Source organism: Hemitrygon akajei, chromosome 20 (genome assembly GCF_048418815.1).
Source record: "Hemitrygon akajei chromosome 20, sHemAka1.3, whole genome shotgun sequence".
NCBI classification, from domain to species: Eukaryota; Metazoa; Chordata; class Chondrichthyes; order Myliobatiformes; family Dasyatidae; genus Hemitrygon; species Hemitrygon akajei.
In genome coordinates, this window is record NC_133143.1 from 26,537,709 (window position 1) to 26,562,801 (window position 25,093).

The 25,093-nt window shown below is 39.7% G+C and overlaps 1 protein-coding gene across 2 annotated transcripts in view; it reads right to left on the reverse strand.

The window, feature by feature from the left end:
* The window catches only part of LOC140713665 (uncharacterized), a 159,157-nt gene that overhangs the window by 12,610 nt on the left and 121,454 nt on the right, over nt 1-25,093 (reverse strand). For both annotated transcript variants that reach the window (XM_073024038.1, XM_073024037.1), the window contains one exon: nt 1,764-2,750. In XM_073024038.1, coding sequence (XP_072880139.1) covers nt 1,764-2,750 — 987 coding nt within the window. The remainder of the gene's footprint in view (nt 1-1,763; nt 2,751-25,093) is intronic.

A 25,093-nucleotide genomic window follows, 5' to 3' on the forward strand; every position in this document is an offset into this window, starting at 1 on the left:
CTCGGCCAAAAAATTCCTAAATGGACATTGAACCCTTGGACACTACCTCACTTTTTTTTAATATATAGTATTTCTGTTTTTGCATGTTTTTAATCTATTCAATATATGTATACTGTATAAAGTACACTGAATAAGATTTACTTATTTATTATTATTTTACTTTTTCTTCTATATTATGTATTGCATTGAACTGCTGCTGCTAAGTTAACAAATTTCACGTCACATGCCGGTGATAATAAACCTGATTCTGATTCAGATTCTTCGGTGTAGACTGTCCACTGATTACAGATCGAGGAAATAAAATTCCTTATAGAGTATTTCAATGCTTTGAGGCAATCTGGGTGATGTCAACCACATACTCCACCACTGAGAATCCCACTTGCTGGCAGCCCCCCCCCCCACCCCCAATGCACAAGATACCTAGTGCCTTCCACCCTAGTAGAAAGGCTGAATTCATCCCTTCTTGAGAAGCAAGCCTTCATCATCCAGGTTCATAAAGTTACATTGTGATGTGTCTAGCATCAGCTTGGAACAACCACAAAAGCCAAGAAGTGTCACTTCCACGGTCATTACCTAAACAGGCCCTACCAAGCACTGCAGCTTCAGCAAAGGGGGAGACTTCAGTCTGTGCCTCCTTGCTGATGAGGTGCCTGTCACTGTATGTGCACCACAGGTAGGAGGTACGGACAAGGGCCTTTCCCCTCTCGCTGTCTCTGCCCCTTCCGATGTCTGCCATCCCGCAACTGTCCATGCATTTGGCGCTATTTACTGACATTCCAGTTTGTACTCATCGCCAATCTGTTGTGTCTGTACAACTATGTATCAATGAAAATAAAAGCATGTATGTGGGGTAGCTTTATCTGGTGTATTCCATTGCAGGGCGAGAGAGAGGAAGAACAGATCAAAGTGCATGCATAGATAACAGACCAATGCAATAGGTAGGTAATCAGTCCACACGTAGTGCTAACGGGAGTCATTACTCTAAAAGAAGTAGATCCATACATCACATTCCGCAGGCCCTTTCCTCCTCCTCATTATCATTTTAAGCCCAGAAGTACACCCATCAAAGAACCTCGTTCTGACAGGAAACAACTGTGGCTAAAAGAGAGAATATATGCTCAGAGCATGTCCTGAAGACCTTAGAGAACTTTACCTCATCTTACAGGCTGATCACTTCTATTCTCTCCAAAGAGTTCTGTGTCACCAACAAACCTAAGAATCACTACGAATTCCTTTAAGTAGCAAAATTAGGCTCTGGTTCTTCATGTAATTAAATATCAAACCCTTCCCACAAAATCTACACATGGCATTAGCTGAAACATTGGAGCCTAATCTGGCAGTATTGACTTCATATCAGTATTGCATAAACACTAATATCACCCAGTCTTACTACTTTATCTGCATAAGTGGTGCATGGATCTTCCCATGATCTAGTATGCTATATGGGATGTCAAGTGAAAAAAGGTTTGGTGAATCCCACAGCCAATGCAAATTGTCACTGAATGTGGATTAAAACAGTCCTTTAGATCCAAGTCTTATGGGCTGTGCATTTTTGAAATAATTTTCCAAAGGAATGGTAGTTTTTAAGTAACATCTTTTGACCAAGAGTATAAAGCCAATTCTTCAATTGCTGACACTTGATTTTTAAAGTAATGTCAACATTTCTAAAACACATTTGTCAAATGTCAGATGTTTCTCAGATGTTTTACATGGAGTGGAAGCTCCTGTGAGAACACAAAACAATAATATTAAAGGTCTATTACCTGGTTTGGTTCTAATGCAGATAATATTTCACTCTCAATCTCTTCTAGTGGAGACTCCTGTTCTGCAGAACCATTTTCCAGTTTCTGATTCAAATCACTTATCTGCAATTCCTCTTTTGTGACTTGACTTTCTTCACAGTTCTCCTCTGCCTGATCTTCACTTTCTTCCTCTGCAATGTCAACAACTTCTTCCACCTGAGGTTCAGCTTCACTTTCATCAATCATCTTCTCTTCATTAGGAAGGTCTTGTGGAGGAAAGTAGTCATTTATAGGACCCTCTTCTGTTTGATTAACACCTTCCTCCTCTTGTTCTACACATTCAGCAATTCCTTCTTCTACCTGAAGCTTAGCTTCACTTTCTTCCACAGTCTTCTGCTCATGTGAAAGAAATTTATCTTGAGGGCTCTCTTCTGATTGATCAGTAATTTCCACCTCTTGCTCTGCAAGGTCAATAACTTTATCTTCCACCTGAAGCTCAGTTTCACTTTCATCAATTATTGTCTCTTCTTCATGAGAAAGGTCTTGGGGACGAATATATTTATCCATGGGAACCTCTTCTATTTGATCAGCATCTTCCTGTTCTTGCTCTGTAAGGTCATCAATTTCTTCTTGCACCTGAGGTTCAGCTTCATTTTCCTCAATGGTCTCTCCTTTCAGAGGAAGGTCACGCATTTGAAAATATTTATCTTTAAGATTCACTTCTGATTGAAGAGCATCTCCCGCCTCTTGCTCTACAATGTCCACAATGTCTTCTTCCATCTGAGGGCTGGCTTCATTTTCATTGCCATTCTTTTCTTCTTCACGTGGATTCACATTCAAATGAGGATCTTCCTCTATTTGGCGTGACGTTGGCTTCTCTCCTTTGTAAAATCCATCATTACAAATTTCTTCTTCCACATTTTGGAACTCACCATCTTCCTCATCATAATTGCCTTCTTCACACTGTTCTTGCAAAGTCTCCTCTTCATCTACAATCTCTGCAGGTCTCTGAGGAAAGAGAAAGACTATGAAAACAATGAACAATAAACATTTCAGCTTCATTAACTGAATGAGAGAGTCATTTTAACTTACATTCCACATATAAATGCATCTTATTACAACGAGTCCAAATATGACTAAAATGGAAGACATTACTGGTGGATGAATGTATGTAGTGTTCTGCTACTGGCAGTTTTTAAAGAGATACTTGGCCAATGATCAGTAAGGTAAAGTCTCTGTTAGCAGTTCAAAAGTAGAATGAAATTTAGGAGATTTTCATTCCTTGACACTATCAGCAGCAACACTAGTTCTTGATTGGGGACAGAGAGTGCACCACAAACATAAAGTAAATTAGTAGATGATGTTAAATATCAGGATACAGACATCTGAGAAAACCACTGAGATATTTTCCATAATCTTTCTCCCCTTTATTCTCCATAAAATTCTTTGTTTTATTTTCAGAAGCTTACATTGCATTCAGAGTAAGGGATGGGGTTTGGGAGTAAGTGGGGGTGTCTAATTTAGAAATCACTAAAATATCTCATTAAAAAGGCAGATGTTTTTGTTTAATTTCCATCACAAAGAGACAGGGCAATAAAGGAACAGATGTAATGTTATGGTTAAACACGGTCTGAAGGATTGCATTCATTTCTTTATACTGCATCTCTGGAAGAAAGGATGCATTGGACTTCTGAGCAATACGGTACAAATTCACCAAAATGAAATAAGAGCTAAAAGAATTCAAAGCATAAGCTTGCATTTGCTTGAATATAGTAGATAAGAGAGTGATCTAAGTGAGATAATTTGGTAAATAGTAAGAACCTACTTCCTCTGGTGCAGAGTTCAAAATGAGGGGCTATGGCCTTACAACGGCTTGACATTGAAAGTAATCTCAGGAAGCAATTAATGTGGAAAAGCAGTGGAAAACTACCACAGAAACTGCTGAAGATTTTAATCTTCACAATGTGAAAAAGTTCCTTTCTTTAATAAGGTACTCCAAGTGTGGTCTCACCAACATCCTGCACAATAATGTTTTCCTATTTTGAAACTCCAGCCCCCCTTGCAAGAAACTTCTAATATATCATTATTCCTCTTGATTAGTTGAACCACTTGTATGCTAATTACGTGTGTTTCATGCACCAAAACTTCACACCTTAGACACCTTTATTTTCCACTCATTTTCGGGGTCTCAGACACCATTTGGGCAGCATGGTGCCACGGTTAGCAGAGCTGCTGTCTCACCACTCCAGCAAACTGGGTCCGCTCCAGAACTCCACGTTCAAGATCCAAAATTGTTTAATGTCATTTCCAATACACAAGTGTAAAGGAGAATGAAATAATTGTTACTCTGGATCCAATGCAGCAACAGAAAATACACAGTAACATAATAATTTTAAAAACACAATAAATCTAAATACATAAGATTGCTTTTATACATATATTGGTTGTATGTCCAGAAAAAGACGCTAGCACAAGAGCATCTGTACATAAGGTGACTCTGACAGGAAATGATAAAGTAGTGGTGGTGAGGGGTGTGGAGAGGTGTGTTAGTGGTTGGAGATGTTGATCAGCATTACTGCTTGGGGAAAGTAACTGTTTTTTGAGTCTGGTGGCCCTGGCATGCATGCTACGTAGCCTCCTCCCTGATGGGAGTGGGACAAACAGTGCATGAACAGGGTGAGTGGGATCCTTCGTGATGTAACTGGCTCATTGCCAGCACCTTTCTGCATTTATGCCCTTATGACTGGTGGATAGACTGGAGCTGGTGATGCGCTGGGCAGTTTCGATTACCCATTGCAGAGCCTTCCTGTCCACCGCAGTGCATTTTCTGTACTATACAATGATGCAGCTTGTTAGGATGCTCCCTACCACACATCTGTAGGATATGTGAGTATAGAGCTTGCTGCAATCTATATGTAATTTTACCATTCCAAAGAGAGCAGGGTCATTAGTTTAACTGGCCCCCAGTGTGTAGGTGAGTGATTAAATATCGGAATGTGGGAAGGGAGAAAGACACTAGATTAGTGCTGAATTATCTTAAATGGCATTGGTGCCAGGGTACCATACCAGTTAGTGCAACGCTATTACAGCTCGGGGCATTATAGAGTTCAGAGTTCAATTCCTGCACTATTCTGCAAGGAGTCTCTATACATCCTCCCTGTGGAATGCATGGGTTTTCCCCATGTCCTCCAGTTCCTGTGACACAGACGTGGCAGGAAAATGAACCCAAGTGCAGGACTCCGACACGGAGGCAGGATCAGGAGGCAGAATCTCCGTAGCGAGTGTAGAATCGGGACCAGGCTGAGTCAGGACCTGGGAGACTTGGTTTACGGAGAGCTACGGGGTTGAAGACTTGGAGCAAGGTTCCTCTCTCTCTGAGAGTCCACCAACAATCTGGCAAGGGCTGACCGGAGCTGTCGCAGTCTTATCCTCTGGTGGCTAATGGAAGCCAGGTACTGGTGATTGAGAGGAATTGGGAAAGATTGGGAATCAAGTGTGGGGATTAAGGACCAATTAGGGAGGAAAGGGAAAAGGTGGGAAATGCCAGCCAGGACCATGACAGTTCCTCCCATAGTCCAAAGATGTACCATGTAGGTTAATTGGTCATTGTAGATTGTCCCGTGAATAGGTTAGGGTTAATCGGGTTGTGGGCTTGCTGGGGCAACGTGACTCGAAGGAATATAAGGGCATACTCTGCATTGTATTGCTAAAATAATTAAATAAATATGTTCAGTATACACTTAGTGGGCTGGAAGACCTCCAGGGGAAAGGCAATTTTGGATCAGGTATCGTGTAATGAACCAGATTTCACAAAGGAGCTTAAGGTAAAGGAGCCATTAGGAGCCAATGATCATAATATGATAGAATTCACCTGCAGTTTGAGAGGGAGGGAAAAGCTAAAATCAGCTATGTCAGTATTACAGTGGAATAAAGGGAATTACAGACGCATGAGAAAAGAGCTGGCCAAAGCTGATTGGAAGGGGACTCTAGCAGGCAGTACAGCAATGGCTGGAGTTTCCGGGAGCCATTTGGACGGCTCAGGATAGATGCATCCCAAATGCAAGTTTTCGAAAGGGAGGATAAAGCAGCAGTGGCTGACAAGGGAAATCAAAACAGCATAAAACAAAAGAGAGGGAATACAATATAGCAAAAAAGTGGGAAGCTAGAGGATTGGGAAGATTTTAAAACCTAACAGAAAGGAACTAAAAAGGCGATAAGAAAAGAAAATATGAAGGTAAGATAGCTAATAATATAAAAGTTCTTTCAGATATACAGTATAATGTGTAAAAGAGGCGAGTGTGGAGATCAGACCACAGGCAAGTGGCACTGGAGAAGTAATAATGGGGGACAAAGAAATGGTGAACAAATTTAATAAATATTTTGCATCAGTCTTTATTGTGGAAGATACCAACTGTATGCCAGAAATTCAGGAGTGTCAGGGGGCAGAGGTAAATGTAGCTGCTATTATTAAGAAGAAGATGCTGAAAAGCCTGAAGTCAGCTGGACTAGATGGACTACATCCCAGGGTTCTGAAGGCGTTAGTAGTGATCTTTCAAGAATCACTAGCCAGAGTGTGAAATTAAAAAATCTACTCAAATATTCTTCATTAATTACTGCAGAAAGCAAGTTCAATAAAGCAAGGAATCAGTGAGACTTGAAGTTTTTTGCAGACTTGAATAGATATTCTTTGTATTGAATCATCAGAATTGGAGTTATAGCCAAGCAGTTCCACACTGTCCCAACCAACACACACTTAAGATGCATAATAGTGGAGCTCTTCTCACTATAAGGTATGAGGTGATGTATTGCACTTTGGAATGTCAAACCAAGGTAGAACATACAAGGTAAATGATAGGACACAGAGGAGCGCAGTAGAACAGAGGGATCTGGGAATACAGATACATAATTCCCTGAAAGGGTTGTAAAGAGAGCTTTTGGTACATTGGCCTTTATAAATCAAAGTATTGAGTATAAGAGTTGTAATGTAATGGTGAGGTTGTATAAGACATTGGCAAGACTGAATTTGGAGTATTGTGTGCAGTTTTGGTCACCTAATTACAGGAAGGATATTAATAAGGTTGAAAGAGTGCAGAGAAGGTTTACAAGGATGTTGCCAGGACTTGAGAAACTGAGTTACAGAGAAAGGTTGAATAGGTTAGGACTTCATTCCCTGGAGCGTAGGAGAATGAGGCGTGATTTGATAGAGGCGTATAAAATTATGATGGGTATAGATAGAGTGAATGCAAGCAGGCTTTTTCCACTGAGGCCAGGGGAGAAAAAAAAGAGGTCATGGGTTAAGAGTGAAGGGGGAAAAGTTTAAAAGGAACATTAAGGGGGGGCTTCTTCACGCAGAGAGTGGTGGGAGTGTGGAATGAGCTGCCAGATGAAGTGGTGAATGCGGGCTCACTTTTGACATTTAAGAAAAACTTGGACAGGTACATGGATGCGAGGGGTTTGGAGGGATATGGCCCAGGTGCAGGTCAGTGGGACTAGGCAGAAAAATGGTTTGGCACAGCCAAGAAGGGTCAAAAGGCCTGTTTCTGTGCTGTAATGTTCTATGGTTCTCTAAAATTTAAGTATGATCTAAATCTGGTTTATTTTATCTCTTATCTGGCCCTATGCAACAGACAGCCATTTAGTCACACCCAGACACTGATATCAGGTCAGACTTTTCATCCATGTTTGAGCAATGTCCATGGATGAATGCCATTGTTTGACTGTGGCATCAAGGCAAATGTGAAGCAGGTTCCATGGAAAGAGTTTCCTGATCCCAATCAACATTCTATGTCCAGTCATTACCAGTCTCTGACCTGAACATTATTCCCATTCCCAGATCACGTCCCTCATGGAACCTAACAATGCAGCCACCTGCTAACACTAAGTCACAAATGCAAACCAATCTGACGTGACCAGACCACATATTTTGGCATAATCCAGAGCCAACCTAATCTGTCCCTGATACAGTCAGGTCTGTTAGCCAAGCTCTGCATTAATCCATATTTCAAGGATGAGCTTCCAGCTAATACAACTCATAACTCAAATTAGATAAATAACCTCCATAGTATGGTTAGGAAACTACACGAACAGGAGACTTTTAGAATGAAAGAAAATATTCAGGAATTTCTTCCACACAGACAAGAGGACAATTAGATGAACTCTTCTGGCACCTCATTATTTCTGTCTCCATACTGGTGAATATTGTGAATGCTGTGGGACTAGGCTATCCAGAAACCAAATTAATCATCAGGAAGAATCAATTTTCCTGGGTAATACATGTCTTGACTTATCTAGAAAGAAGGATTTGTCATCCAACGATGAGTCTATTAATTGATGTGGGACCCACAACACTTACTGCCTTGGTCTACATATAGTAACAGAGAAAGTTAAACCCACTGAGTGGTGAAATGTACTCTTGAAATTACAGTGAATTTGAAGATATTTCCTGGCTAATTTTATTGGACCACATCAAGTTTACCGGAATCTTAGCAACAACTTGTAGTTTCTCTGAGAAAGAATGAACTGATTTACAATGACAAAGTAAAACTTCCCAAATTCCACATAACATTGTCAGGTCTTGTACTTATCTTATTACTTGTTTTATTTTCTTTAAACCCACCATAGGGCCCTTGCACTGAGATTAACACAAAAAACAAAATAAATGCCCACCAATCCAGAATACAGGAATATAGCTGACCCTGATGGAACAGGATGAGAAATGGTTGCTGTGTCATCCAAAGATAATAATTAGATTATTTCTGTATCTTTTAGAGTTGCTTTTGAAGTTTGCTTACTTGTTTTTAAAGCTCTTAATGGTCTGGGACTGGAGTACATCACACAATCACTTTCTTTTTATAATTCTGCACAAGCTCTCAGGTCTTCTTCCGCCGGTCTCTTAAATTTGAACCATCTCCCTCAAAAGATAATTGGCAGATCAGCTTTTTTGAACCACGCTCCTAAACTGTGTTATTCAATATATAAAATTATATGGGATGCAGGCTCTGTTGATACTTTCAAGAACCAGCTCAAAACATATTTAACTTTGCTTTTATCCAATGTTTTTGTCTTTTAAGTTTATTTTTAATTTTTATTTTAGTTTCATGTTTGCACTTTATCTCATTGTAAAGCACTTTAAACTGCATCATCTATATGAAAAGTGCTCTGTAAATTAATTATATTATTATGATACGGGGTGATTGATAAGTTCGTGGCCTAAGGTAGAAGGAGTCAATTTTAGAAAACCTAGCACATTGATCTTTCAACATAGTCCCCTCCTACATGTACACACTTCGTCCAGCTGTCATAGAGCATATGTATATATATATATATAAAGCATATGTATACTTCTTTGTAGAAGTAGTCCACAGCAGGGCTGATTGATAAGTTTGTGGCCTAAGGTAAAAGGAGATGAGTTATACAGCTCTCGTTACATGCATATGCAGGTCAACTCTTTGAGTGATTATGCAGAAAGTTTGAAGTTAGTAACTCATCTCCTTCTACCTTAGGCCATGAACTTATCAATCACCGTTGCAATGGACCACTTCTGGAAGTCCAAGACAATGACTTCTACAAAGAAGGGATCCGTATGCTCCACAACCGCTGGACTAAGTGTGTAAATGTAGGAAAAATACATGTACTAGGTTTTCTAAAATTGACTCCTTCTACCTTAGGCCACAAATTTATCAATCACCCCTCGTATGTCAGCTCAGCAAGATATAATCAAACAGATCTGGATCTGACAAGGTAGAAAGGGAAAAGCATCAAGATAGAATAGACAAAACATGAATAGAGGGAATGAAATAAATTGAATAAAAAAGAGTGGAGTTAGAGAAAGAAAGGAAAAAATGAGAGAATGAAAGGATAGAAACTGAAAGAGAAAACAGAAAGGTGGGAGGTGACCATCAGGTTCATAGCTGGCAGCCATTATGCTAGTGGCAAGTGCAAGATCTACAGAGGCAGAAGAGCAGATTCTCGGAATCACTGACTGCTGAAAGAGGAGGGAATACCCACAGAAAGGCCCAGAAAGTATGAATAGCCAAAATGAGGAGTGGGTGGAAGTGACCAGCGTTTCAGCAAGGTCTTTTCACCACACTTCTGGTCAAGTGAGAACTGCTATTTACCAACAAGTACACCACAACACTGAATCATTAATGGAGACATAAGAGATGGCAGACACTGGAAACCAGAGCAGCAAAACTGGGGAAACTCAGTGAGCCAAGCAGCACCTGTGGCTGTGGGGTGGGGGGGGGGGGGGTGGGTGGAGAATGGGCGGTCGATGTTTTGGGTCATAGCTTTCATCTGTACATTAACCCTGACCAACAATAACTCGTTTCTTACACAAGCTGTCTGCTATTTTGCCAGGGCAGTCATACACTTCGAGGAGACCTGCTCGAACACAAACCTGCTGAATTGGAGGAGAACGTGCTCACAGTTTTGTGTTAGACCGACACAGGTTCCATTATTACTTTCTATTTGCTCCTCATCCTCCAATTGCTTCTGCAGTCGGTTCAAACATGCCCTGCTTACCTACCCTGCCCCTTTCCTCACACTGCTCTCTGACCCATTGACTAAATAAATCTTAATTTCAAATGCTTTGATCCTCAGATACATTGAGAAAAGCTCAAAGGACTTAAAGGCCTTCAACCTCTTCTCTGTCTGCCTCCTCTGCAAGGGCGTCATCACCTTTGGCTTGTCCACGTCTGCTCCTGGCCAGGCCAATATTAACAACAGCAAACAAGGATAACCTGCTGGGCATTCCAAAGAAATTAATTCTGAATGAAAGTCAGGGTTTCATAGAAATTAATTAAGCAAAAAGATGAAAAAATATTTTAAATAATGATAAATCTCCAAATACAGTTTGTTTCTATTTCCAAATTTTAAAGGAAGGAGGTCCATTAAGAAAATCCTCCAAATTTGTCTTGATTTGGGAACTGGACCATAAGATCAGATCACCACCAATCAACCCTTGTAGATGCATGTGTCCATAAATCTATAGTGAATTAAGTGATCAGTACACTGGGGACATATGTTGTGGGACGCCATTGTCATGCTAAATAGGATAGATGAGAAGCAGGTCTCAGAGCTCATGACTGGGTACTGGAGTTGCTGGGAAACATCAAGGCTGTATTCCACTGTTATTTATAGTCTACAAGCTCTTTCCGTATTTCCTAATGACACATAAGGAGACCATTTCAACTCTTTATGTCTAGTCAGGCTCACAGGGCAAACCCTTTCCTCACCAATTTTTCCTGAAGTCTGTCCTCCCACTATATCCATCAGCTAATCCCATATTCTACACCTAAATCCCACGAACACCAATTTCACTAATTACATTTCAACTTGTAAGTCGCTGTGAAATTTGGGGGGGGGGGGGGGGGACAGTGCACCTGAAGAAAGCTGTGTAGTTACAAGGAGTGCATACAAACTCCACACAGACAGCAGTAGAGTTCAGACCATAAAACCTAGGAACCACATTGGGCCGATCACCCCATCGAGTCTGCTTCACCATTTTCTCTCAACCATTTCTCCTGCTTTCTCACCATAACCATTGACACCCTTACTAATCAATAATCTATCGACCTCCGTTTTAAATATGCCCACTGACTGGACCTCCACAGCTGTCTGTAGCAAAGAATTTCACAGATTCACTGCCCTCTGGGTAAGGAAAGGCGGGATTGAACCCCCACCATTTCCACTAGTTGTGTCACCCTAGTATATTCTTCAGACTACTGTTACTTTGCTATCAAGCAAGGGGACCAGTCCAGGTCCAATGCAAATTCTACATGACTGTTACAATACAGACCAAATGAACACAGCAAATACACACAACAGTAAGAGAAAGCATTACCCATTGATCAGATCACATACAAATTGTTCGTGGACAGCTTACATAGTGAGGGAAGGGGACACTGAAAAACACTGCCGCGTTGGAGATAATGATGTCCGCCATGTGAGTCACAAAAACAAGGCTGAAATATTTACAAACAGTTTCAAACAGAAGTGTCAAGTGGCTGCTACCTCTTCACTCCCTCCCGAGATGCTCACCATCACAGAAGTCAGTCCTTATCCAAATGCACTTGAAACTGTGGAGCAACAGAAATCACTGGCATTGGTTCCAAAAGTAATACAAGCTGTGGTGTTCCTGAATTATAAAAGTCTTGAGCCAATCAGTTCCAATAAAGCTACAGCGCAGAAATCTATCCAAAAATGTGAAAAACAGTCCTCAATGGTGTCCACAAAAGAATCAGATCAATTTAGCCTATTACTGTTTCATGAATTTATCAGTTATCAATAATGTGACGTAAAGTGTTGTCAACAGTGCAAACAACTTCTATTGACCAATAGCATGCCACTGATTTTCTTTTCAAGTTTTAAGAGAAAAACAAAAAAAATTTCAGCACAAAATTTTGGAAAGCCAGAGTCATACAGTATAAATAGAGGCCTTTCAATCCACCGTGCCCATACCATACTAATCCCATCTTCCAGCACCGTTCATACATTTAATAAGTTACATTGTATACAAAGTTATGCTGATTCTTAATTACATAGAATCATGCAGCACAGAAACAGGCCCTTCAGCCCAAAGCATTTCATACTGATTAAGATGCCTATCCACTCTAAAACCATTTGCCCATGTTTAGCGCTTTCCTATCTATGTACATAGGAGCAGAAATAGGCCATTAGGTCCATTGAGTCTGCTCCACAATTCCATCATGGCTGATTTACTATCCCTCTCAACACTATTCTTCTGCCTTCTCTCCATAACCTTTGTTGCCCTGACTAATCAAGAGCTTATCAACCTCCATTTTAAATATAAGACCATACGACAAGGGAGCAGAATTAGGCCATGCAGCCCATCGAGTCTGCTCTGCCATTTCATCACGGCAGATCCCATTCAACCCTATACACTTGCCCTCTGACCATATCCCATAATGCCCCAGCCAATCAGGAATCTATCAACTTCTGCTTTATATATACCCATGGACCTGGCCTCCACCACAGTCTGTGGCAGAGCATTTCAGAGATTCACCAGTCTTTGACTAAAAAAAAATCCTTCTTACTTCTGTTCTAAAATGTCGCCCCTCAATTTTTAGGCTGTGTCCTCTAGTTCTGGATACCCCATTAGAGGAAACATCCTCTCCCCATCCACCTTATCTAGTCCTTACAACATTTGGTAGGTTTCAATGAGATCCCCACACATCTTTTTAAATTCCAGTAAGTACAGGCCCAAAGTGCCAAATGCTCCTCATATGTTAACCCCTTCATTCTCAGAATCATCCTCGTGAACCTCCTCTGGACCCTCTCCAATGACGATACATCCTTTCTGAGATAGAGGATGCCCAAAACTGTTGACAATGCTGGAGTTTTGTAGTGTCTTATAAAGCTCCAGCACTATCTCCTTGTTTTTATATTCCATTCCCTTGAAATAAATGCCAACATTGCATGTGCCTTCTTTACCACAGAATCAACCGGTGAATTAACCTTCTGGGAATCTTGCACAAGGACTCCAAAGTCCCTTTGCACCTCTGATGCTTGAATTTTCTCCCCATTTAGATAATAGTCCACACTATTTTTCCCTTTACCAAAATGAATTATCATACATTTCTCAACACTGTATTCTATTTGCCACTTTTTCTCCCCATTCTTCCAATTTGTCTAAGTCCTGCTACAATCGCATTGCTTCCTCAGCACTATTTACCCCTTCACCTATTTTCATATCATCTGCAAACTTTGCCACAGAGCCATTAATTCCACTATCTAAATTATTGAGAAACAATGTGAAAAGTAGCAGACCCAACACCGACCCATTGAGGAACACCACTAGTCACTGGCAGCCAACCAGAAAAGACTCCTTTTATTCCCACTCACTGCCTCCTGCTTGTCAGCCATTCCTCTATCCATGCCAGTTAATATACTTAGACACTTGACCTCCACAGCCATCTGTGACAATGAATTCCACAAATTCGCCACGCTCTGGCTAAAGAAATTTCTCTGCATTTCTGCTCTAAACAGACATCCTTTTATTTCGCGGTTGTGCTCTTTGGTCCCTGTCTCTCCTGCAATAGGAAACATCCTCTCCATATCCACCCTATCCAGGCCTTTCAATATTTGATAGATTTCAATGAGTTGCCCCTTCATTCTTCTAAACTCCAGCGAGTACAGGCCCAGAGTCATCAAACACTCCTCGTGCATTAACACTTTCATTCCCAGAACAATTCTCGTGCCTGTCCTTTTTATACAATATATATTCTTGGATGTTAAGCTCCCAATTATGACCTTCTTTCAGCCAGAAGTCTGTGATGTCATGCCTGCCAATCTCTATCTGCACTACAAGATCACCTACCTTATTCTGTACACTGCGTGCTTTCAAATATAACATCTTAAGTCCTGTTTTCGTTACCCTTTTCGACTTAGTCCCCATGTTACACTTCAACTTATCCCACTGACTGCCATTTTGCCCTAGCATCAGCTTGTTCTTACTAACAGTCTCATTACATCTGCTTGTACACCAACCACCCCAATTTCAGCCCTAACACTCTGGTTCCCATCCACCTGCCAAATTAAAGCCACAGAGCCAAAGCTCAGTGCTAGAGACCCGGGCCACCGCAGCTTCCTAGTAAGTGGATACCTATTATTGAGGGAAATGGCCACATGGGTACTCTGCACTTTGCCTCTTCCCTTTCCCTCTCCTGACAGTCATCCCGGTACCTGCCTCCTGCAGCTTAGGGGTGACTACCTTCTCTATAGCTTCCATCACCTTCTCATTCTCCCATACGAGCTAAAGGTCATCCAGCTGCAGCTCCAGTTCTGTAACACAGCGTCTAAGGAGCTGCAGCTCCGAGTACCTTAAACCTGCGACCTGTAGCTGCCGACATTGTCAGCTCAGGACTAATTGAGCAGCTGGCCAAAGCAAGAAGGCGGAGGATGGCGGTGTTGTAATCCTTGGAATTCACTATAAGTTTTGAATTTCTTCAAAAGTAATAGTTATAAGTGTTTGGAAAGCAATCATGGATGTGGAGTCTGAACAGGAAATTAAACAAGACACTTGATCACCTACGATCTTATTAAAACATGCAAGGGACTGCACTGAGTACTCATATTCCTAATTCTTATATTCTTTCTAATGAAAAGAAGTTATTCTGCGGCTATTTTATATTTTTGTTAGATCATACCTTGAATAGTATGAACACTTCAGGGCATTAAAAGTTTAGGAAAGATATATCGTTCACTAAGACTGTGTAGTCTAAATTTACTTCCTAATGATACTGAGCTTCCAGAGATATTCTTCATTATATCAAAAGATTATGATTTGACTTCCTGGAAATAAAAAGCGTTAAAATTGATTTGATCAAGATTTTCATGTTATTTAGGAGAAGTTCCAGGGGGAAAAAATATTTTCTAGAATGTTTCGCTCTGGGGTCTTTGACTAAAATATAGAGCGAGACATTTCAGGAGTGAGGTTAGGAAATACTTGCAAGTACAAATCCACTCCAAGAGGCAATCACTGTTGGTCAATAATTAATTTTAAGATAGATAGATCTGCAGAAATATGGATTGAAGTTGTTTATATAGAGTTAGGTCGTAGATCAGCCAATGATCTCATTGAATGATGGAGAAGACTGAAAGCATTACATTGCCTATTCTTCTCTGTAAGTTACTGCATTTCTAATTCCAAATCCAATTTTAAAGATAAACGATGCTAGTTCAGCATGGCTATAAATTAGACTTTGATTCATATTTTTAATTTTTTACTTATTAAGACTTGCATAGAATGAAAACCAATATAAATGAAGCCCAAAAGAAGAAAATGTAAATTAGCTCATCTGCAAGTTAGCCTGCAGCAAACTTCCTGCTTAATATTACAATACTGAGGAAAAATATAAAATGTTGTATGTTATGTAGGGACTAAAGATGATAAAACTGAAAAAGATAATTGTAGAAAATCAAATTTGTTTAAATTTGTTCTTGAAAAAAATAATATTTTTGAGATCTTTGATATCAGAAGGCTGTCAAACATATCACAAGAAACAGATTTTTAATCAAAATTATTCACAATCCTTTATTATTTAATTTGAACTTTCTTTCTCTTCCCTGATCTAAAGCGTGATTTCATCCTCTTAGGAGCTGTCCTCTACAAAACCAATGCTTTAGGACAAAACCAGAGCTTTTTGGAAGAAAACATGGCTGAATCCTATAAACACTGAATTCCATTCCTATTTTTCTGTTTGCTGTTTGGAATTGCCTGTCGTTTTAAGTACCCCAGCATGTATCTCTAGAACCCTGTGTGAATCTAATCTGCTACTGCTTAAACTCCAGCCAGGACTTTGCAGATGGTGCCCACCATGAAATCAACAAGCAGGGAGAAAAATACAGTGGATTCTGGTTAATTGGGACACATTGAGACCAGTGCATTTTAGCTCATTTAAATGGCTGTCCCAATTAGATGAAGTTTTATGGAAATACTTAAAAAGGTATATAAAGACAAACTACGATTTAACTGAGTAACAAATTATGTATTTAAATAAAATACAGAACAACTTAGAACAGTACCATAACTATTACAATTTTTTTTTTAAACTGTGTATTAGTTCCTAATAGTTATTACTGGAAGAATTCATTCAGTGTATTCTGACATGTTCTTTTGATTAACTGTAAATTAACCAAGTTAGCCCAGATACCTCATGCACATAGTAGCTGCGTTCAAACAGTGCTTTCAACGATTGCATCCTCCAAGTCTTCATTTTCATGGTAGCATTCAAGATACTTGTCAATACCTTCAAATTCTTCATAATTCCTAACTTGTTGAAGTAGTCAAATTGTTTCATTTTCACTCCCGGTTGTTTCTGGCATCTCCAAGTCTGAATGCTTGAAAGCAGAGTGAGCAAAACAGTTCTGAATTGTCTTGCTGTTTATTACTCGCCAGCTATCAGTGACAAAAATCACTTCTTCTTAAACACAAACACGCAAGTGACACTATTTAAAAACTGTTTGCTCTAAGCATGGTGTAGTGACTAACAATCACATGATCTGCACGCGACTGATGCTAATTAGAAAATGTTCAGCAACAGTCTCCTGCCCCAATTAAGCAACACAGTGTCCCAAATAAACAAAGAAAATCCCGGCTATTTTCTCAATTTATTTTTGTTCTTTTAGAGTTGTCCCAAATAAGCGCCTGCCAATTAACTGGAATCCACTCCACACAATGCAGTGCAGCGCAAGAATGCATGTTTTTATAGCCAATGTTGGTACTGGTTTACACAAAGTTAAATACAAATGAATCCATTCAATTCAAACAGCCTACCCTTCCACAAAAACCTACAAATTCCAAACAGATTTAAGGCTGCAGCATTTGCTTTTCTTACCATTCTTGACATAATTTTCCTCTAGTCCAAGGTTTGCTTCTCCTGCAATCATGTATTCACTTGATCAGAATTTGTTCCATCCATTCTATATGATTCCTTACAGATGTTAATAGGCCCCTTTCTGAATCACCTTCTTTTAAAGCTGGAGTCCTTGGAAATATCCTTCACGTCTCTAGCCTTTGACAATAATGAGCCTTCTGGCTCATTTCAAGAACTCATTGATTCTTTTTGCCCGGATGACCAGAATAAACAAACAAGACAAAGCGCAATCTAAACGAACCACTTCATACGTACAGGAAAGTGGCCTCCGACATGGAGTTTGTTGATTTGGCAATAGTGTTTGGTATTCGTTTAGCCTTGTTAATTCCACCTTTATAAGTGACTGGATGTGAGCATGTTGATCCAATTTAAATTCTTGGCCTCTTCCATCGCTATATCATTACTATTCATTATTAAGTAACTTCTCATGACTTCTTTCAATATTTTTCCTTTACCCAACCATCCCCACAGAACCCCACCCACCCTCTTTGCACATTACCAACCATCCCCACAGAACCCCACCCACCCTCTTTGCACATTACCAACCTTCCCCACAGAACTCCACCCACCCTCTTTGCACATTACCAACCATCCCCACAGAACCCCACCCACCCTCTTTGCACATTACCAAGCTTCAACATACAGGCATTCATTGCCCAGCTTTCCCATCATCCAATCGCCCCCAATGACACTCACTTTCCTACCTCTCCAGCTTTGTTCCCCTCCATGCAACCAGAATCCAGTCTCAACTCCTCTGACCCAACCAAATCCCCACTCACGGCTGCCAGTGAGAAGCAATTAACACACTATTTATCAGCATCCCATCTTTGCCTTAGCATTCCCATACTGGATTCACAATTCCTTCCACAAATCATCCCCCTGTCTTTGCACACTCCATTACTAACCATCTCTTGCTCTGATGCAGTGTATGAAGGAAAAGCCTTCCCTCAGTGGCATCTGTACATAAAGAAAATCCCAGATAAAGTCCCACATAAAGGATGTGACCAGAGCTGCATTTCTACACTTGAGAAATATTGCAAAGGTACAGTATGCCTGCTTCCGTCACACAATGATGCTGAAAAACCAATTCATGCCTTTATATCGAATAGACCAGATGCACTTTTTACTGGCCTTCCAAAGGAATCTATTGACAAACTTCAACTCATTCAGAACGTACAGCTGCTAGACTTTCAACTAAAACCAGGTCGAGGGAGCTTATCACTTCCATCCTAGGTACTCTATATTGGCTTCCATTATCTTTTAGAATTGATTTTAAAAGTTCTCTTACTTATTTTTAAAGCTCTTAATGAGCTGGGACTGGAGTACATCACAGAATCATTTTCGTTTTATAATCCTGCTCGAGGTCTCGGGTCTCCTTCTGCCGCGCTCTTAAATTTAAACAGTCTCCCTCAAACGATAATTGGCAGATCATCTTTTTTGAACTCCGCTCCTAAGCTGTGGAATTCAACATCTAAAACTATAAGGGATGCAGACTCAATTGACACTTTTAAGCACCAGCTCAAACCCCACTTATTTAACCTTGCTTTAAGCAAAGATCTTTTTGTCTTTTATTTTCATGTTTGCACTTTATCCCATTGTAAAGCACTTTGAACTATATGGTCTGTGTGAAAAGTGACTCGATAAATAAATTAATATCACTTTCATTATTATTATCTGACGCCCTTTTCCCATGCAGCTGGTCCATTACCAAAACAACTACAGTGTGCCTTGCTGCAGTTAACAGAATATCACAGAGTGCTGATGAACACCCAAGCAAAAGCCCTTTCTTGACATTATTTCCTTAGGCTCATTTTTTTTTTTGGAGTTATCACTTCTGCGTATTTTTATTTATATACAATTTACATTGGTGTAATCCCTGGAAGTTCAGGAAAACAATGGAGGAAGTTCAGATGCAGAAAGGGAAAGCAGGGAAATGGGTGTACTGTTTGGAAGCAGAACTGAGAGATAACTGCCTTCAAATCCATTACTTTCTTCCATATCTACTTGGTTCAGCTGGAAAGTGCAAAATTTAGTTTAAGCGGATTTTATTTCAGTGAATGGAGCCTGACTTAAAGTTTATTTATATCAGTCACTGAATGACTCTGACACATAAAGGACAAAGATTCTGTTGATAACACAAAGAGATTGGAAAAGCAAAGTGTTTTTTTTACATGAAGGAAAGTGTTCATGCTGACAAGAAACCACAATCACCTGTGGCCGCAGAACACAGCAACCCCGAACTGCCGTGGGAGCACTTTTAAAAGCTCCATCTTACACATCATTAGCGTGCAGTAAGCTCCAGATGTTGAGGGTCAATACTCTTTCCAAATGTTTTGCATTTGAACCCTTGTGTTACATCCTTATTACTTGTTCTGGTGGGCATAGTTATAAAATATAATTGTCTATAGCTTCCAACTTGTGACTATTAAATCCATGGATTTCACTGACAAAATTAACTAAATGACCTTGGAGCCTTGACCTGAAGAAAGAAAAAACTGGAAGTGTCAAGATGTGAGGACATAATTAGTCCATTTATTCCCCCGACAGATGCTTGACAAGGTGGCCAAAATGCCCTGGCCCCATCTGTCTTCTGAGAGAGCAGTAGGAAAGTGAAGGTTAGATAACTCAAATGTTATATTCATCATCTTCCATGAAGACTTGCCACAGGGAATAGTTTCCCCTCAGAGACCGTATCTATAGATATTGACTCCAGCAGAAATGAACTACTGTGGTGAAACATAGATACAAAGGAATTATAAATGAACAAAGAAGAAATTGCTTGTAAATATAGTATCTAAAGCCTGTGTTACCGGGCGCACCATTAGGAAGTATTTATCTCCAGAAAGTTACAGCATGATATCCACCACAGGTATTATGAAGAAACTGTGTTAACAAAAGATGCTGCTCACTTTCCCAAGAGTCAATTGTTTAGGACTATACATAGAGAGAGAGCAAATGGAAGCAATCTATTTGACTTTCGACAATATTGCTGAAGAGATTTACACTGATCATTCCAAATCAAGCACAAAAAAACTTCCCAACAGAGAGCATTGAAATGCAATTACATGCCAGAACTTCCTCTACACATATAATTGTGATCAGTTTCCAGATTTTAACTCATCTAGCAGATGAGCAGAGAAGCTTACTACATGTTATTTAATCATAATTAATCTTTACTCACCCCCACAAACAAGATTATTTAAAATCAAATAGGTGAAGGCAGTTGTGAAATGCATTATACTCTTTTAGGTCCATGCTTTCCCCTCAATATTGGTGTGACCTGCTGCATTAAACCAAAACAATCTTAACAACTTTTTTTGGACCATGAGCACAAGACCAAAACCCACATTGCCATCTTCAACTGCTCACATCTTTCAATGTGGTTCAACGCACTTTCTTCCTCTTCAATTCTCCAGTTGCCCATAACTGACCTAATTTGCATATACAAACTTTATCAAAGCATCTATACAGAGAGTTTCTCCTCTCACTCATACATCATCACTTCAAGTCCAGAAGTGATACAGTGGTGCGAGAAAGTTTGTGAACCCTGTAGAATTGTCTTTTTTGCATAAATATGACTTAAAATGTGATCAGAACTTCATGCAAGCCCTAAAACTAGATAAAGAGAACCCAATTAAATAAATAACATGAAAACATTATACTTGTTAATTTAATTATTGGGAGAAATATCCAATATTATATGTATCTGTTGGAAAAAGTAATAACTGGTGTGACACCCTTGTACAGCAACAACATCAACCAAATGTTTCTGGTAACTGTGATCAGTCCTGCACATCAGCTTGGAGGAATTTTAGGCCATTCCACCTTAGAAAACTGCTTCAACTCTGGGATGTTGGTGGGCGTCCTTACACGAACTACTTGCTTCAAGTCCTTTCACAACATTTCTATAGGATTAAGATCAGGACTATGACTCGACCATTCCAAAACACAAATTTTCTTCTTTTTAAACCAACTGTTGTTGATTTGCTCTTGCCTTTTGGATCATTGTCTTGTTGCATTATCCAACTTTCATTAAGCTTCAGGTGATGCATTGCTACCCTGACATTCTCCTGTAAAATGTCTTGATACAATCTGAGTTCATTGTTCCCTCAACGATTGCCAGCTGTCCAGGCGCTGAGGCAGCAAAGCAGCCCCAAACCATGATGCTCCTTCTACCAGCCTTCACAGTTGGGATGAGGTTTTGGTGTTGGTGTGCAGTGCCCTTTTCCCTCCAAGCATAGCAATGTTCGTATCTGCCAAGAAGTTCAACTTTTGTCTTATCTGTCCACAGAACATTGTTCCTGAAGCATTGTAGAATATACAAGTAGTCTTTTGCAAACTCGAAACATGCAGCATTGTTTTTTTTTGGAGAGCAAATTGTTTCTTCGGTGGTGTCCTTCCATGAACACTATTCTTGTTCAGTGTTTTTCTTATAGTGGACACGTGAACAGAGAATCTAGCAAGTACTTGAGATTTCTACAGGACTTTTGCTGTTATCCTCAAGTACTTTTTCACCTCCTTCAGCATTGCATCTTGTGCTCTTGGTGTGGTCTTTGCAGGATGCCCACTCCTAAGGAGAGTAGCAACAGTACTGAATTGTATCCATTTGTAGACAATGTCTCTTACTGTGGACTGATGAACACTCAGGTGTTTAGAAATGTTTTGTAGCCTTTTCCAGTTTCACATATCTCTACAATTCTTCTTCTAGATTCCTCTAAAAGTTATTTTGATCTTACTTGAGAAGAGCAGGTTCTGTCAGTAACCTGACTTTGTGTGTCTTTTTATAGGCCAGGCACCTCTACAACCCACACCTCCAACCTCATCTCTTTGATTGGAAAACCTGACTCCAAATAGCTTTTGTAGAAGGCATTACCCCAGAGGTTCACATACTTATTCCAACAAATACATGCAATATTGGATCAATTTTTCTCAATAAATAAATGAACAAGTATAATGCTTTGTGTTATTTATTTAATTGGGCTCTCTTTATCTAGTTTTAGGACTTGCACAAAGATCTGATCGTATTTTGACCATATTTGTGCAAAAATAGAGAAAATTTTATAGGGTTCACAAACTCTTTAGCACCACTGAATGTGTTCTTCCACTGTCTCACTACCAACAGCATCCATCCCCACTGCCCATCTTATAACTACAAGGAAATGCATTGTTAGTTTCCTTTAGTTTGCTGACAATCACACTACCTTTGTCACTCCACTAACTTTTTCAAAAAGTCACCTCCTCTGTGTTTTTAAAATGCCTGGTAACATCCAGTGTTGCCTTAATTTCCTCTAGTAAAATGTAGGAACAGTGTAGGCTACACCACAGATTTCATGCTTCTCCAGTCCAACCACCATTTTCAATGTTTCCAGTTGAACAACACTTACCCAAACCCTGGTGGCCTGAGTTCTCAGTTCTACAAACTGGTTACTTTCACCTCCATAACTCTGACTACTTCTTCCCAAGATCATCCCATCTGCTGATGAAAAGTTCATCTGTCCCTTTTCAATCTCCATCTTCAATTATTCCAACACCAGCACTTTTCTTCCACCATCCCTGAATTAGCCCTTTTAAAACTCTGCTATCTATATCTCTTCCTGAACTAAATTTAATGAACAAGCCCATCTCTTAAAGTCTTAGCACTTAATTTCTTTTTCCTCAAAATCACCAGCTCTAATCTTCTATAAACCAATAAACCTCTGCCTTCATCTGCCCACTTTCATTTACACCATTGACAGTCTGACTTTAAACTTAGAAACATCTTATTTGAATATTGTTTCTGTGAAATATCTTTTACAACCTTATATATACATTCTATTCATTATGGACCCTCGCCATCTGTGACATACCTTATTATCATCAGGAAGAATGCACAGGAGCATGAAGACTCACACCCAATGTTTTAGGAACAGCTCCTTCCCCTCCGTCGTCAGATTTCTGAACAGTCCATGAAACTACAGATGCTACCTTTCCATTCCTCTTTCACACTATTTATTTATTGTAACATAGTAATATTTTTCTATCTTACACTGTGCTGCTGCCACAAAAACAACAAATTTCATGATATATGTCAGCGATAATAAATCTGATTCAAGTTCCATTTCTGGTTCAGATTCATAAATAATTGCAATTCATTCATTTGTTCTCAAATTCCATAATTAACATATGCACAATTAAGAATTGCTGAAGTATTACTTTTGATGCTGTTAGTATATATCACTAAGTTCCCATGTACAGGTTTTTAAACATATATTTGAATTATTAAAATACACTACATTTTAAAAAGAACTTTTTAAAAGCTATTATTAATGCTTTTTAAGATAGTGATTTAGATGCATATCATATTTTTTACTGAGTTAAGTATTGTATGTAATTAGTTTTGCTACAACAAGTGTATGGGACATTGGAAAAAAAGTTGAATTTCCCCATGGGGATGAATAAAGTATCTATCTATCTATCTATCTATCATTTAACTGTGAGAATCCCTCTGTAGTATGTCATGCAATGGAATTCAAGTTCGATGTTGTAATGAGACTTGCTACCATTGCTAAGTGTAAAGCACCTGACATAATAATAACAGACAGAGAAGGAGGCTTGTGTATTTATATATATATACTTCATTTCTCCTGAAGCAGAAAATCCATGTCTGAATAATGCCACCCCCCAGCAGTTTGTTTTCAAGATTCTATTTAAACCAGTAGCTTTGGGTCATTATAAACTTCTTTTGAGAGAACATCAGTTCAAAAGTGGCTCCAAAGCTCAGAATTCCACTGAAGCCATGGCGTACCATGCCCCAGGGGTCCCTAATGTCTGTTGTATAGATCCAGCCCTGGATGGATGATCAAACTAACAAACGGAGCAATACAAACTTAATCTCAAATTCTGAAAGATCAGTTGACACTGGGATCAATCAGGCAATGTTAAGAATTCTCGGGGTCCAGGAGTGGCAGGATCCAAGGACATCCAAAGGACAGATTTAAACAGAGAGAATATAAAACAAATAGAAAATGTTATTAATAGGAGCAGTCAGGAAAATTGAGAAACATGGTATGGTGAGCGATAAGCAATATAGAGAATTGCGACATAATACTGTAAAATGTGAAATGAAAATGCATGACGTTTGTTTGTGAGAGAGACAATAGTTGAGGAAGAAAAGTAAGTCAAAAATCCAAAGGATGGTATGAAGATTGAAATGCAGATGATGAAGGACAAGTTGGAAGAGTTGCTTAAGTGTTCACCATCTTCCACATTGTGGAGCTGTTTGTGGAGTCACATGCCTTTCCATGCTGTATGCAGTTTTACCATACGTGCTCATTTTTTTTTTACTGCCTGTTACACCGCTGGCTCTATGTCTGTCCTTGACCATCTTGTCTATTGTGCCCCAGGTGTGGTTCAGGGTCCTCAGTCACATACAGATGTGAAATGATTCTTCATTGCTGTTTCCATAGCAATATTTTTTGACCAATCAGGGTTGTTAACCCTGAGCTAAGCCCTAAACTCGGAGGACTGGTGGACCACTCTTAGTCTGGCCTCTACCCTTTGACCTGTTTGGCATGGGTGACCCTACCAAGAGCCAAAGCACAAGGCCCTGATTCCAGCCAACATAGCTCTCCAGGTCATTGAGGCACACAATCCTCTAAACCCTACATCAAGGTTGTCATCCTCACGGAGGGTACATGCTAATGTATAGATCAATTCTCAAAAACCAAAATTTAAGCAATTGAATCTATCCTATCCATCACAGTGGTAGTGTTTGTCCTATGGGGGGCATGGTTTATTCTGTCTGTCAGAAGTTGCTTGGTCGTGATTGGTTAGTTTTGAAACTGAGGCCGCTTTTCCCATTGGTTAGCTGCCTGGTGTCCAGTTTCAAATATCCCAGATATAAAATAGCACACAGAAGGGGCTTGCTCTCTCATTCTTTGTTTAAGGCCAGCGGTGCACATGACAATTGGGAAG